The following is a 14,120-nucleotide window of genomic DNA, read 5'->3' as shown; positions in this document are numbered from 1 at the left end:
TTTTTCATTTTTATGTATGGTAAAGTTATTGTCCTTTTTAAATAACTTTATTCATTTTAAATGTTTTTACACATTTTGTCATGTTGTATTATTTCTCCTTTTTTCAGCACTTTGTGATTCTTTGAAAAGTACAATATTGATAAAATGATAAAGTGACTCACTTGTGTTACTGCTTGTGTTTTTGCATGGTTCTAAATAGATGTGGGCTGCCCTCCAGGCAAGCTGTACAGAGAGTGTGAACGTAGAGAGGGCTGTCCCTTCAGCTGCGCTCAGGTCAGTGGCAAAGAGGGCTGCTACTCTGACAGCTGTGAGGAAGGCTGCCACTGCCCACCACACACCTACCAACACCGTGGAATGTGTACACAGGTGGGTTCTAAACCACTTTAATCTGGGCAGTTGAGGACAGGTTAAGACTAAGAAAAATATTATAGAACTGACCCTGTGTGGTCTGTGTGTTCCAGGATTGTCCATGTCTGGTGGATAAAGAAATCTTGGCTTCCCTGCAGAGTGCGTCTGTCAAACCAGTATCATCTCTGCTCTCCAGCAACATCTCAGAAGGGATGGAGCTCATGTCTGGAGATACCCTAACACATGAATGCAGTACATGGTGATCAAAGAGTTTGGGGAATATTTACAGATTGATTCTATTTATTTATTGTATTAAACCTTCCCTAAAATGATGTAAAAAAATATTTTAAAGTAAAATTCTTCTGCTTAATAGCGCTACAACTTAGCCTGGGGTCATCTTCTATTTCCTGTAGTGATTGTGAGCATGGAACATGGAACTGTTCCCTGGAGCTCTGCCCAGTCGATGGTGGTTTCTCACCCTGGGGCCCTTGGAGCCCCTGCTCGCTCTCCTGTGGAGGTTTGGGAGTGAAGACTCGCTCAAGAGGCTGCACACAGCCAGCCCCAGCCCATGGTGGGAGAGACTGTCATGGGCCCCGCAAGGAAACTACCTACTGCCAGGCTCCTGACTGTCCAGGTGTGGGTTAAATTGAGAGAAAGGACTGTTGGTATGCTATGAAAATTGTTTGTTTGATGGTTTAAAGACTTAACTATTGTTTTTGCATCTTTTGCAGCTACTGTTGTTCCAACAGTGGAACCAGCAATCCCAGGTAGAATCTGTGTTTTAATGTAAACATTTTACAGCGCCTACTTATCTTCTGTTCATCTTCATTTTATTGCACAAGCTGGTCAGATTTCTCTAGAGATGCACTGATCTTAATTGTGTGGTTGATATCCGATCACTGTTTTTGATGATCTGCCAACAGTGATTTTAGCCAATTCTAGTTTCTCTTTAAGACTTATTACACCTCTTTAAGACTTAAGGACATTAGAAGACATAGTGAGGGCATTTAAAACTTTTTTTAGCCTACCTACTATGAGTGGTCCATAATTATTTATTATTATTATTCACTCACTGTAAAATGATTTTTTTCTAATATTTTAAAACAAAAACCAATATCTCTGTGTGTATTTCCTTGTGATGGTACAGTAGTTAATTACCTTAACTAATGTTTCATTATTGGGGTTGAAAGATTAAAAAGATGAACCCATTCAACCTTTTTGTACTTTGTTCAGCCTTCCTGTTTTCTGTTGAAAGTATCACTCTCTCTCACAGTGTGAATGACCAACAGACATGTTTCAACATGCTGTACATGATGTTTTCTTTTAAATTGTTAAAATTGCTTGTTACATGCATTGATGCATCTCAAATACCAAAGTTGTATCATCCTCTTTCCTACTCTGTCTACTTTAAAAGAGGATTCTGGCTTCTCTCCGTGGTCACTGTGGAGTTCCTGCAGCAAAACCTGCACTGACGTTCAAACCCCTGCTGTAAAGTCTCGTCATCGACAGTGTGGCAAACCTCCCTGCTCTGGGAACTCTCTACAAGAGAAGGCCTGCAACCTGCCCCAGTGTCCAGGTATGAATGTCACACATTTTAGGCCCCTATCTCAGTCAATTATGGCAGAAATAATTAAACGGTAAAGGTTTTTCTCAGAACAAATAGCATGTCAACATGTGGTTTTTGTGTATATTTTGATATTTAGATTTAATAATAATGAACAGCAGGTGTGGTTAGTTCCAAAGACAGCCAACCTGTTTGGTAAAATAAAGGACCCTGTTCACTCTTTCTTACAACCACAAACTTTAATATATTTTCTTGGTATTTTATGTTACAGACCAACACAGTGTAGTGTTTAATTGTTAACTTTTTGGCCTTCATACAAGATGCAATGTGTGTGGAAACTAACACTACTACATGATGAACACCCTATCCCAGCAGGATAACATGGTGGTAGCAGTCTCATGCTGTGGAGATGCTTTTCTTTAGCAGGAAAAGTAAAGCTGGTCAGGGTTGATGAGAAGTTTGATAGAGTTAAATCCTGGGTAATGTAATCTTTAATTTTTTTCTCAGTCATAGTAATGTGTGTATATACCAGTTCAAGTAAGAGAAAAAAAACAGGATGCCTCATTCAAACATCTGACAATGAGAATGAGCTGCAAAGATATTTACCTGCCACCCAAAGCAGTCTGGAATGTTTTGCATTACATTCTCGCACATACTGCAGGTGAGGTGTGCATGGGAGCCAACTGTGTAGAAAGGAACTGCTCATGGATGGAGTGGGGGAATTGGGGGTCCTGCTCCCGGTCCTGTGGAGTAGGTCAACAGCAGAGGATCCGAACTTTCCTCCGGCCTGCTGGTAACGGTTCGTGGTGCGAGGACATTCTTGAAGGGAACCTGGAGCATCGGTTCTGTAACATAAGGCCCTGCAGAGGTTAGCGCTGTGTATGAAAAAGATGAACCGAGACTCCTAAAGAAACAATACGTCTGGTCATACAGCCTTAAAGTTTCAGTCAATGGCTGACATGTCTTTCTGAAACAGTGGATGGAGGCTGGTCCAGGTGGAGTCCCTGGTCCCGCTGCGATCAACACTGTGGTGGAGGTCGCTCCATCCGCAATCGCTCCTGCTCCAGCCCTCCGCCAAAGAACGGTGGACAAAAGTGTGTTGGAGAGAAGAACCAGGTCAAGCCATGCAACACCAAACCTTGTGGTGAGGCAGACTGAACATGTGCAGACTCACTTGATATATACATCATTCTGACCTTTCTGCCTTCTCATCCCGCGCCTGAACAACTCCTCGTTAATTCTGCATATGGCTGTGTTGTTCCAAGTCTTTGTGTTGAAAAAGTCAGCATGACCTGTGACCAGCATTCTTGGGGAGGCATGTGAAGTCTGAACAGTGCCTGCAGCATCCTCAGGATATTCATAACCTTCTGTCTGTGTTCTGACAGATGAGAAAGGGTGTCCGACGGGCCAAGAGTTTGCGTCGTGTGCCAACCAGTGTCCTCAGCGCTGCTCAGATCTCCAGCAGGGCATTGAGTGCCAGGGCAGCACTGAATGTCAGCCTGGCTGTCGCTGTCCTAAAGGTACTGAACTGGCTTTATATTTATTCACGCTGATCACATTTATAAATGATTATTTCCTAAAGGTGATGGTCATCAGTCAGACATTTACAGATTAATAATTCTATCCTGGATCAAATTTGAACACATCTTTAAAGATTCATGTGATTGTCAAAAAGTAGCTGAATGGAGGTTTATTAAAATATTGGGTGGGATATTTAAAGGCCTGTTTAATTTATGTTTGGGTTTGTAAATAATATGTATCATTATTTGACAAAGATCTATGAAAAATCTGTTCTGAAGGATGAATCATTTATATATCCAAGAGAAAATTCTTATTACTAATGTCAAGAAGCACATAAACCTTTATTTATCAAAATTAAGAATTTTTTTCAATAGTTAAAATAACTACATACAATCCTGGATTATATGGACCCTATTATTAACCATAAAAGGGTCTGTTTATGAATGTTTTAATTAGTGAAAGAAACACAAACAAAATAAAATCAATTTGAATACTTCTACCAGCTCATAAACTAAGAGAGAAGAGTTTGTTGAATAAGAAATGAATGTTCAGAATATTACCAAAACAGATTAAAAGTCTACTTTTTATCACAGTTTTCTTGACCTCTGTCCTAAAGCCAGCCTTTAGGTCCATCACCTTCTCACATCAGAACCACCACAATAGAATAGGCCTACTTGGATCAGACGGTTGTTTGTTTCCTCTGAAGCAGCTTGCATTTCTGTTCTGGGTTTCTCTGTCACCTCAGCCTTCTGTCAAGGTGGAACAGTGGTTCATCCTGCCCACGGAGGAGGGTTGAAGTAGAAGACTAATGATTTCGGATGCAGTTTGCTGTATCTCTTGGGTGGATTCGCACATTGGATCACTCTGAAACTGAACTGAATACAAAGCATTTGGGAGGCTTGAAGGAAAAACTAGACAAAACTTGGCAGGAACTTCACACAACAAAAGCATGTTGGGCAATCAAATATTTAACGTTATTCAGGGTTGGTTTTGATTCTAAATCACCTTGCTAGTTCTGGTTCTGTTTGGACCCTAGATTTTCTGTTAGCACACACACACACACACACACACACACACGTCAGCTGTAGCTTGCAGAGAAGGAAGGCTTCACAAGATGCTGATCAACCGATCAGAAGAGTACGTCTGGAGATTTGTTGCACAGCAAACGAGTCTCCAGCCAATTAGAAAACAAACTATGGATTCTGTTCATTTCTACTGCAATCTTTTAAACCAGAGTGAGACAATAGAATGGAAATAATCATTGTTGATAAAATAATTCTGCAGGAGTTGCTTCCACATTAATAACCTGTAATCATTCTAAGGAAGAAAACAACTTTCAGAGGTTTACCCATTAATTACTATTTACAGTTATTTAATGATGTTTGCCTTATTTTAAAATCTTTACTGAATTTGTAAATCATAAAATTAGACTATTTATATAAGAGGTACTTTGACATATCTTTACTGGCATTCAGACAACAATTCTTTACAGCCCAACTCTTCAGGGCCTCGATAACATTCATGCATTTGAGATTCAGGGATGCCATCAGCAGGAGATAACAGGTTTGTTTGCTTAGCTAAAAGCTTTGGCAAGGCCACTTTCAAGGTAAATGAAGAAACAGTGAAATGTGTGTGAAAGGTCAGATTTGAATTATTTCATGTCACTACCATGGATTATTTGATTACTAAAATATAACATTTTACATTTGAAATCGTCAAGATAGAAAAAAGCAGAACTCCTGTGCTCTGTGGCAGATCGATATATAAATATGTAATTTTAACTTACCAATGTCATTTTCTTGTTGACATAGCTTTCCTGTTTTTCGAGTTGATCCAAATGAGGTGTTGCAATATTTTAAATCGATCTAAAATATCCCAGTTTGCAGAGTGACACGACAGCTTGTGGTGTGTGTGTGTATTCAGGTCAGTTGCAGCAGGACGGTGTGTGTGTGGAGTTGTGGCAGTGCGATTGTTTGGACTCACTGGGCAACATTTGGGCAGCCGGCAGCTGGCACCAGGTGGACTGCAACAACTGCAGCTGCACTGACGGACAGCTTCTCTGCACCAATCAGAGCTGTCTCCCCATCTGCGTTTGGAGCTCTTGGTCCAGCTGGGCAGCGTGCAGTGTTACATGTTTGCCGGGTCAGAGAACCAGATACAGGTAATGGAAAGGACATTCTTAAAAAATTAAATCAACTAACTCTTTTGTCAATTTTTTACACTTACTAATATTTAAAATTCAAAGGATGCTTTTAATTTCTGCCAAAATGTTCCCATTGGAGCAAGTTTCCTTGCTTGGTGACACGTTTCACGAATTAGAAAAATATTCTTCCAACCCTCATAAGGTTTATTGGACCTTTTCTATTTTCTTAGCATTTGGGTTTAAACAGTACTTGCACCTTACACATTTCTTTCTAAAAGTATTCATACTCCTTCAACTTTTCACATTTAGTTACATTCCAACCACATACTTCATGTATTTTATTGGGATTGTATGTAATAGACAAACAAAGTATTGCGTAACTGTGAAATGGAAGTAAAAGAGAGCACCTGAGAACAGAAATTTTCTGTCTTGTCGTATATTCTCTGTTGGTTTCAGGTCTGGACTTTGACTGGGCCATCCTAACACAATATGATTTATTTTATTTGTTAGACTCTAAAGGTAACAGAAATTTGTCTTCGACAGGCTCTATACACATATATAAAATGTTTAAAAGAGATAGACATAATACAAAAAAAGTACACAAAAATGAACATAGAACATGATACTTGATAAATAAGACAGTTCGATTTTGTGCTGGAAGGTAAAACTCCATCATGAATGTTTCTTCCAGGATTGCCCTGTATTTAGTTACAGTCATAACCCTATCAACTCTTACCAGCTCCCCAGTCCTGGTTGAAGAAAAGCATTCCTATAACCGGATGCTGCAACCACCATGTTTCATTTTGGGGATGGTACATCCAGGACAATGTTCAGCGGTAGTTTTCCACCACACATGACGTTTTGCATGTAGGTAAAAAGGTTCCATTTTGGTCTCCTCTGGCCAGAGCACTTTCCACTCTTCCTTAAAGTCCAGAATGTTGGACTGTGTGATTCATAATTGTACTGCTGTACATTTGCCCTACCTGAGCTGAGGATCTCTGCATGCTCCCCAGAGTTACCATGGGCCTCTTGGTTTCTCTTCTGATGATTTCTCTCCTTGTCAGGCCTGTCTGTGTAGGTGGACAGCCATGTCTTATTGGTTTGCAGTTGCGCTGTACTCTTACAGGCAAAGAGCTTTGTGAGAAGTTCAAAGCTGGGGATATTGTTTTATAAACTAACCCTGTGTTAAAATTCTCTACATCTTTCTCCACCCAACAATTATGTAACTGCAGCAGATCAAGGGGTGTGAAGCCCTTGGCAGGTTCTGCATTCCAGATTAAAAAGATGTGGTGTGTAAAATGATGCAACTGTAATAATTTTCAGTGAGTGCAAGCTGTCCAGAACAGCACGGGCTCTCTAAATCTCCACAACTCTCCAGCAAGTGAATTCGCTGGTTGGCATTTTGTATCATATGTTAGTAAACCAGTTTAGGATGTCTGTAACTGAACAATTTTGGATCAGTAGGGTGTTCAGCATCTTATTAGGGACACATCCTTTGGGGGCTCTTGTACAGACTAAAAACTTACTCTTAGAAATGACATAGTCTGTTGACTGAAAATGGAAACAGCATGTATCTGCAGCCTTCTGCAATTTGTAGCATATATTTAATGCAGATGAAGTGTTAGGAAACAACTGTATGCATATCTGGAGTTTAGATCTTTGCTATCTTTCTGTTAGGCAGAGAAGCAGGAACATATTCATTTGTTGAGTCTTTGTGTGCGGTGTCAGATCCCTGATCCCAGAGACTGAAGGAGCAGACTGCAACTTTGAGGAGGTTCAGCACAAACCTTGCAACCCTGGACCCTGCCCCCCTCTCTGTCTTCAAGACGACCAGGAACTCAGAGTGGGAGACACCTGGCTGCAGGGAGAGTGTCAGCAATGGTGAGATGAAAGAAGAAGCGCTAAAAGGATGAGCAAAGTTTAAAGCTGTGATTGGCAGAAGCAATTTCTGCAAAAGTATCAACATTTTTCACCCATTTTATGCTTTGTTTTACATCCCAGCACATGTACCCCAGAGGGAGTCTACTGCCAAGACATTGACTGTAGAGGTAGGTCACTGAATTCATTCTAATGAGATATATGCACAGTGGGCCTAAAGCTATGGGAGCAATGTGAAATCATGTTCATTTGCAATCTGTTAGCCTGATCAGAGAAGGTTCTTGCATGGAGCTCCATCTCATTGTTTTGCCTTTAAAATGACATCAAAGGTTTTACAAATACAATTTATGATCATTGTAAAATCATTCATTCCAGTTTTAACAATTTTTTATATAGTTCTTTTCAGGTTCGGCTCTATCTCTGGTCATTCCAATGCGAAATGATAGCAGCAAAAAAAAAAAAAAAAGCCCTTTCTCTGTTTTCACAAATTGAAGGAAGTTTTCAAAAATCTCAAACTGTGTTTTAAAGAAGTTCCTGTTCAGAGCAGAATAACCCAGTTCAGGTCTGATCAGTCCAGTCATGTGGAACTGGTCAAATGCCGTCCAGTTTCTGAAAAAGTTAGTTTAACAAATAACCATTAACAAATCTGACACCAACTTCAGCTGGAGGCTGAATAAAACCGTTACTTCTTGCTGTGCATACACTGTAAGAACACAAGGGGGCGCCTGCTCCCCATTGACCAAACCTGCAAGAAGCTTTTGTTCAAGTGAGCATGACACCTCCTGATTTAACTGGACCCCTGACAGGAAATCATATTGCCCATATGGAAAAAAAACTACCAAATGGTGAATAAAAATGGTAAAATACCAAATGCTTTGTGTTGTTTGCAGTTGATGGGGCCTGGACCCCCTGGTCAGTGTGGTCTGACTGCTCAGTGACCTGTGGTCAAGGCACGCATGTTCGAACCCGAGCCTGCATCAATCCCCCACCACGAAACAACGGCTCTCACTGCACCGGACCAGCAAGACAAACGCAGCACTGTCAAACCCCTCCGTGTTTGGGTTTGTATTCTGAATCTGTGTGTGCAGCTTAATAAAATACATCCATGCCTACAATAATCTGTTTTAGCTCTCAACCTGTCACCACTTTCTGTTTGTACACCTTCAAATAGCTGATGGACTTCATACAGTTCCTGTTTTTATCTCTTTGATTTTTCTTACCTCCAGATGACCTTTGCCCGTGGTCGCCATGGTCACCGTGCTCCCGGAGCTGCGGTGCTGGGTCAGTGTTGCGGCGCAGGCTGTGTGTGTGTGAGGAGGGAGGGAATGCTGCGTGCCCCCCTGAGGTTGAGGCTGTGAGGAACAGTGAGGAGACCCAACTGTGCTACTATCAACCGTGTCCGAGTAAGACCCAGAAAAATTCAAAATAAGGGAATTCATTATTGTTTTATGATATCAAAGCAGAGGAAAATTTATTAGAATTATTTTCAAATCTTCCTAATGATTTTCGGTTTGATGTGTAATTTGTCACATTGCAAAACTCACTGTTAAAGTTGAAACACACACTTTTATACAACAAAAAGCCACCGAAATAAATGTGTGCGTAAAAGAACTCCTGGCTGCATAAACTGTTTGGATTTTCAGGCTGTCCCATGTCTGCGTGGAGCGTTTGGTCCCGGTGCTCATGTGAGACTCAGAGACAGCAGCGCTATCGTGTAGCTCTCACCTCAGCCACCAGGGGCCAGCAGTGCACTCCTGTAGAAACACAGAGCCAGGCGTGCAGCCTCAGTCAGTGTGATGGTGAGTTAAGTACTCTGGATATTCTCCATGTTGGTCCTGCTTACTGAGCATCTCCCTTTCATATTTTCCCCTGTCTGATTTGTGTGGAACTTTCTATGCAATAATTTTGTCCATGATGATAAAATCATAGAGCCATATTAACAATTGTGTCTCTCTCTTTGTAGCCTGTGAAGCCCCGTTTGTTTACTCAGCATGTGGAGCTCCCTGTGAGAAGCAGTGTGCACTGATGGGCAGAGAAGATATGTGTGTTGGTGTCAGGGAGTGCACACCTGGCTGTTACTGCCCTGAGGTGAACTTCTAGTCTCAATCTTCTTTAATTCTATTGCATATTTTCTCTATTTATAAAGTCCATTAGAAGTACATATTGTATTAAGACAAAATATGAACATTTTTATTCTGAACTAAAGAATTCTCATCATTTACCTTGAATAAATTTCACATATGTGGTGGAGAAAGAACTTAGTGCAGGCAGACATGAAGCAGATGGATGCAAAATAAAATATTTGATCATGAAAACGTATTTTAAAAAAAACAAAAAAACGAATGTAAACAAAATCTGAGTGGCAGTAGTACAGTGGGTAAAACAACCATGAGAGAAGTCCAGGGAAGGAGAATCACAAGTGGGCAATAAGGAGTGATAACACCGTTGAGTAGCAGGAGAATCTGACCATAGACTGAAGAAGCTGGGAGGTTTATTCACTTGCAGAGTGATTCCTGGATGGAAACCAGGTGAGTGATTATGGGTGTGCTGCAGCAGTGAGAGACTTAGAAATTGAAGGTGATTGAGGGAACCTGAGGAAAAGGGCTGAAAACAAGTAAGACAATGACTTGATATACAACACCCAACATAAGAATCCACCAAATATCAAAACTCAACAGAAACAGAAGAAAAAGAAAAACTATGGTAGAACAGGACATGGATACATCTAAGAAATACAAAAATATACAGAAAACTAAACCAAAGTGTCAAAACTAAACCATCCCTAAGTGGGATCAATGTCGAACTTGAAACCTAAATGTGGCAGATAACCTTTACACGCACCTCTTTAAACTGTCAGGACACTTTTATTGTCATTTTTTCATTAGCTGTAAGCAGAAATGTATCATAATTAACAGAAATAAAGGCTTGAAAACATCAGTCTGTGTGGAATTAATATATATAGTGTTAAAGAAAATGTTTGTGCCTTGCCTTGTTTTCTGCTTGATACTCAGCAAGACCTGATGAACGTTATCGAACCCATTCTGTGTTGTTATGTTACAAGATCTACGGCAAGGCTTAGGACAAATGGTTCTTTATAGTCTTAGAAACATGGCTCCTCATTATGATCTTCTAAATATCTATGTCTCATTCTGGATGAGGGAGTTGAAAAGCCCAAACACATTACTCCAGGTTTTTAAGCAATTTTTTCTCTATTTGTGGAAATATTTACTCTTACTTGGTCTCTGGAATTCCCAAGAAAAGCACGTTATCAGTGAATCAAGTCTCTCCCCAGGTTTGAAGTTTAATGCCAAAAGAATCTCTAAAAATGGCTCTGCTTTGAAAAGCTTAAAAAAGCTTTTTTTTTTTTACTTTCCTGCTCCATCTGACTCTGGTATTTGGATGTGGAGTGTCGATGTAACCAAGCAGTAAATCCTCCGTTTGCGGAATATCAGCGTTAGTGTGATGTTCTCCAAAGTCAGGTTCTATGAGTTTTGTTGATACTTGTTTTATACCTAATTTCAACACCCTCTCAGGTTATAATTAATATGCTACTACTGGAATCTTTGCGAGTTTATTTAATTGTATGTATTTATTTCTTTATAACAGTTTATTACAGTTTCTTTGTGCATCCATTTGTTAAATGAAATGTTGAGCTTAAAGATTTTAGCAAAATAACCAATAATAAGTTTAGGTTGTTGAAATTGCAGAAAACCCTTTCAAGAAAACATAATAAAGATTTCCAAAATGGATATTTTTAATTTATTTTTGTAAATTGAGGTTACATGAAAGAAGAAATAAATCCTATGCTGTGTTAGTTCCTTTTCCTGACTCGTTTTTCCTTCCAGGGCCTGCTGCAGCAGAATGGTAGCTGTGTTCGTCTGCAGGAATGTGGATGCATCTACCTGCAGCACCAGGCTTCAGGAGAACCTCCCACACCTATCACTGTTGCTCAGGGGGCCACAGTCACCATTGACTGCAGCACCTGGTTAGAGTCTACCTGGCAACCGTTTTCTTTTATATTGTTTGGTTCATCAGTTGTGCCAAACATAGAAAATACACTAGTTCCCTTTGTCGATCCTTTGTTGTCAGACGTATCTTTTTAACGTTTCTTTTTTTCTTCCAGTCTTTGTCATGATGGGACTTTACATTGTGACATGAGAGAGTGTGAAGGTAAGAAAAGAGAAGGATCAGATGATCCCCTTCCACCCACCCTCCTAGTTCTCATCCAACCCTGGCTCAATCATTCCTCTTTCAGTTATCCTCAGCGAGTGGTCAGAGTGGACCCCCTGCTCTCCCTGCATACCCCTGAACTCTGAGCAGCTTGGTACTTCCCTGGAAGGGCTCATCAACAGCACTAAAATGGTCTCCATCCAGAGACGTTTCCGGGCCTGCTTGGACATAGATTCCGGACTTCCTGTCAAGAGAGAGGAGGAAAACCAATGCCTGGGACCGTTGGTTGAAGAGAGGCTCTGTCCAGATGCCACCATCTGTAGAGGTGATGGTATTCATTCACTAGGACAACATATACCACAGCCATATTTATATTTTATGCCAAAGCTTTTGTTTTACTCCATGGTGAGGAAATGTTTGGCTCTGCTCCACGTCTCCTGAGCTGGCTGCAGCAGTCTGACACTTAGCTCACTTCTAAGGAAAGAAACAGCAAAGCTGGGCTCCTGATAGCACCTTCAAACAATGACTGAACCCTTTATAGTGTCTTGCAAAAGCCGTGTTTATCTTTTATTGTTTTTACACTGTGTTTTTGTTCAATGAATTAATGATTTTGGTACTGTGGTACAAGTATAGACTCGTAGGCTACAAATCAATTACCTATTGGGATTTATAAAGTTATTTGAATCTGAATCATCATTTTTGTTCCATTACAACGACAAAGTTGAATGTATTTTATTGTGATTTTGTGTCATAAGTCAAACCAACATAGTGAATATTTGTGATCAGTGCAAGTCTTTTGGTGTATCTCTCTACTAACTTTAAACATCTAGAGACTGAAATTTTGTCAAATTTACGTCTTTTTAAATTAGGTCCAGTTAGATTGGGTGAAGAACGTCTGTTTTTTAAAGTTTTGCCTCAAATTCTTAATTGAATTTACTTTAGGTCTAACTGGGCCATTCTAAAACCTGAGCATGCGTCGATCTAAATCTAAATTTTAGCTCTGTTGAAGCTAGGTTTATACGTGACGTGTTGAACAGGGCGTGAGGATGCGCGCCAACAGTGGCACAATCGCATCATCCCTGCCCCTGCGCAAGGGTCCCGCGTAATATCGCAGCACCTGGTTGTGCACCACATAAATAAATACTTCTTCATGAATGGAAGGAAGGGAGTAACAAAAAAGAAAACAAAGGAAAAAGGCAAAAGAAATGCAAGTTAGATTGAATGCATTACCAGTTTTGTTTTTATAGCTTTTTTTATTGTTAAGAATCCGAATTTGTATCTAGGTATAGTTTTAGATCCTTTACAAACAGGTCAAAAAGCTTCTTCCTCTTCATTCTTGTACACTAATGAATCTGAAACTTTAGAAGAAACAGAATCACGTTGATAAAAAATGTTTTCTATAGTCCACTACTTTTCCCCTAGTTATCTTACATAGTGCCCCCCGTGTTTTCGGAGAATACTGCAGCATCCGTGTCAACTATAGATACCTACAGCGCTTGTTTAGGTTGCGCGCCGTCAGCAGAGTCTTGTGCACCACCCCGAAGCGTAACTATAACTGAGCCTTTAGAGTCATAGTCCTGCTCGAAGGTGGACCTCTGCCCAGGTCTCCAGTCATCTGCACCCTCCTCAAACTTTCTGGATTGTTCTGTATTGAGCCCCATCTTCCCATCAACTATGAACAGCTTTCCTGTGCTGAAAAGCGTCCCGACAGCATGATGCTGTCTTCACTTTGTTTCAACATGGGGATAGTGAGTTCACAGTGAGTGTACTGCATGTTTACCATCTTCCTTGCATGGCTTGTCACACACTACAGACTGGTTACGTTATGGGTTTCAGATATTTGCCTCAACGAATATTTGTCCTGCCAGCAGATTCTGCCACCTGAGCGGATCTCTGCAGCTCTTACAGAGTTACCACGGGCCTCTTGGCTACTTCTGTGTTTAATGCTCACTCACTCAGTTTAGGTGGTTGGCCATGCCTTGGTTGGTTTCCAGTTGTGCCTTTCGCTTTCCATTACAACATGATTGATTGAACAGTTCTCTGTGATATGGTCAAAGCTTGGGATATTGTTTTATAACCTAATTACGTATAATTGTCCTTCCACTTCACAGTTATGCACTAGGTTGTGTTGGTCTATCATACAAGATCCCAGTAAAATACACTGACGTCTCTAGTTTCATTATGACAAAAGGTAAAAAAACGTTTGTGGGATGGGAATACACTACAAGTTCTGTTCATATTTTAGCCATGTGTAAAGGTATGTGAAAGTCAGTTACAGTATATGATCAATAATAAGTATTTGAAATTCTCTGGTTTGCTTAAACAAAGTTTTCGCTGTAAACAAAGAGGTTTGAAGAAGTATCTAATGAGTGGTTTCTGAATTTCCCTGCTTTCAATGTTTCTTTGTGGCTTTGAGTTCATCTATACTAGTCAATCTGAAGTTAAGACATAAGACAATTTATAGTTAAGACATTAGAGTTGGTATTCACAGTATAA

The 14,120-nt window shown here is 40.3% G+C and overlaps 1 protein-coding gene across 1 annotated transcript in view; it reads left to right on the top strand.

The window, feature by feature from the left end:
• sspo (SCO-spondin) overlaps positions 1-14,120 on the top strand; it is a 131,218-nt gene that overhangs the window by 71,659 nt on the left and 45,439 nt on the right. Inside the window, exons 83-100 of the mRNA XM_047350561.1 lie at positions 200-366; positions 462-607; positions 762-982; positions 1,080-1,115; positions 1,763-1,932; positions 2,579-2,780; positions 2,889-3,061; positions 3,303-3,432; positions 5,357-5,594; positions 7,335-7,457; positions 7,578-7,624; positions 8,345-8,515; positions 8,681-8,857; positions 9,098-9,253; positions 9,418-9,542; positions 11,300-11,439; positions 11,578-11,624; positions 11,710-11,949. Of these exons, the coding sequence (XP_047206517.1) occupies positions 200-366; positions 462-607; positions 762-982; positions 1,080-1,115; positions 1,763-1,932; positions 2,579-2,780; positions 2,889-3,061; positions 3,303-3,432; positions 5,357-5,594; positions 7,335-7,457; positions 7,578-7,624; positions 8,345-8,515; positions 8,681-8,857; positions 9,098-9,253; positions 9,418-9,542; positions 11,300-11,439; positions 11,578-11,624; positions 11,710-11,949 (2,709 nt within the window). The remainder of the gene's footprint in view (positions 1-199; positions 367-461; positions 608-761; positions 983-1,079; positions 1,116-1,762; positions 1,933-2,578; positions 2,781-2,888; positions 3,062-3,302; positions 3,433-5,356; positions 5,595-7,334; positions 7,458-7,577; positions 7,625-8,344; positions 8,516-8,680; positions 8,858-9,097; positions 9,254-9,417; positions 9,543-11,299; positions 11,440-11,577; positions 11,625-11,709; positions 11,950-14,120) is intronic.

This window comes from Girardinichthys multiradiatus, chromosome 21 (assembly GCF_021462225.1).
Source record: "Girardinichthys multiradiatus isolate DD_20200921_A chromosome 21, DD_fGirMul_XY1, whole genome shotgun sequence".
NCBI lineage: Eukaryota > Metazoa > Chordata > Actinopteri > Cyprinodontiformes > Goodeidae > Girardinichthys > Girardinichthys multiradiatus.
The sequence above is the reverse complement of the archived record's forward strand: the minus strand, read 5'-3'. Positions and strand labels throughout refer to the sequence as shown.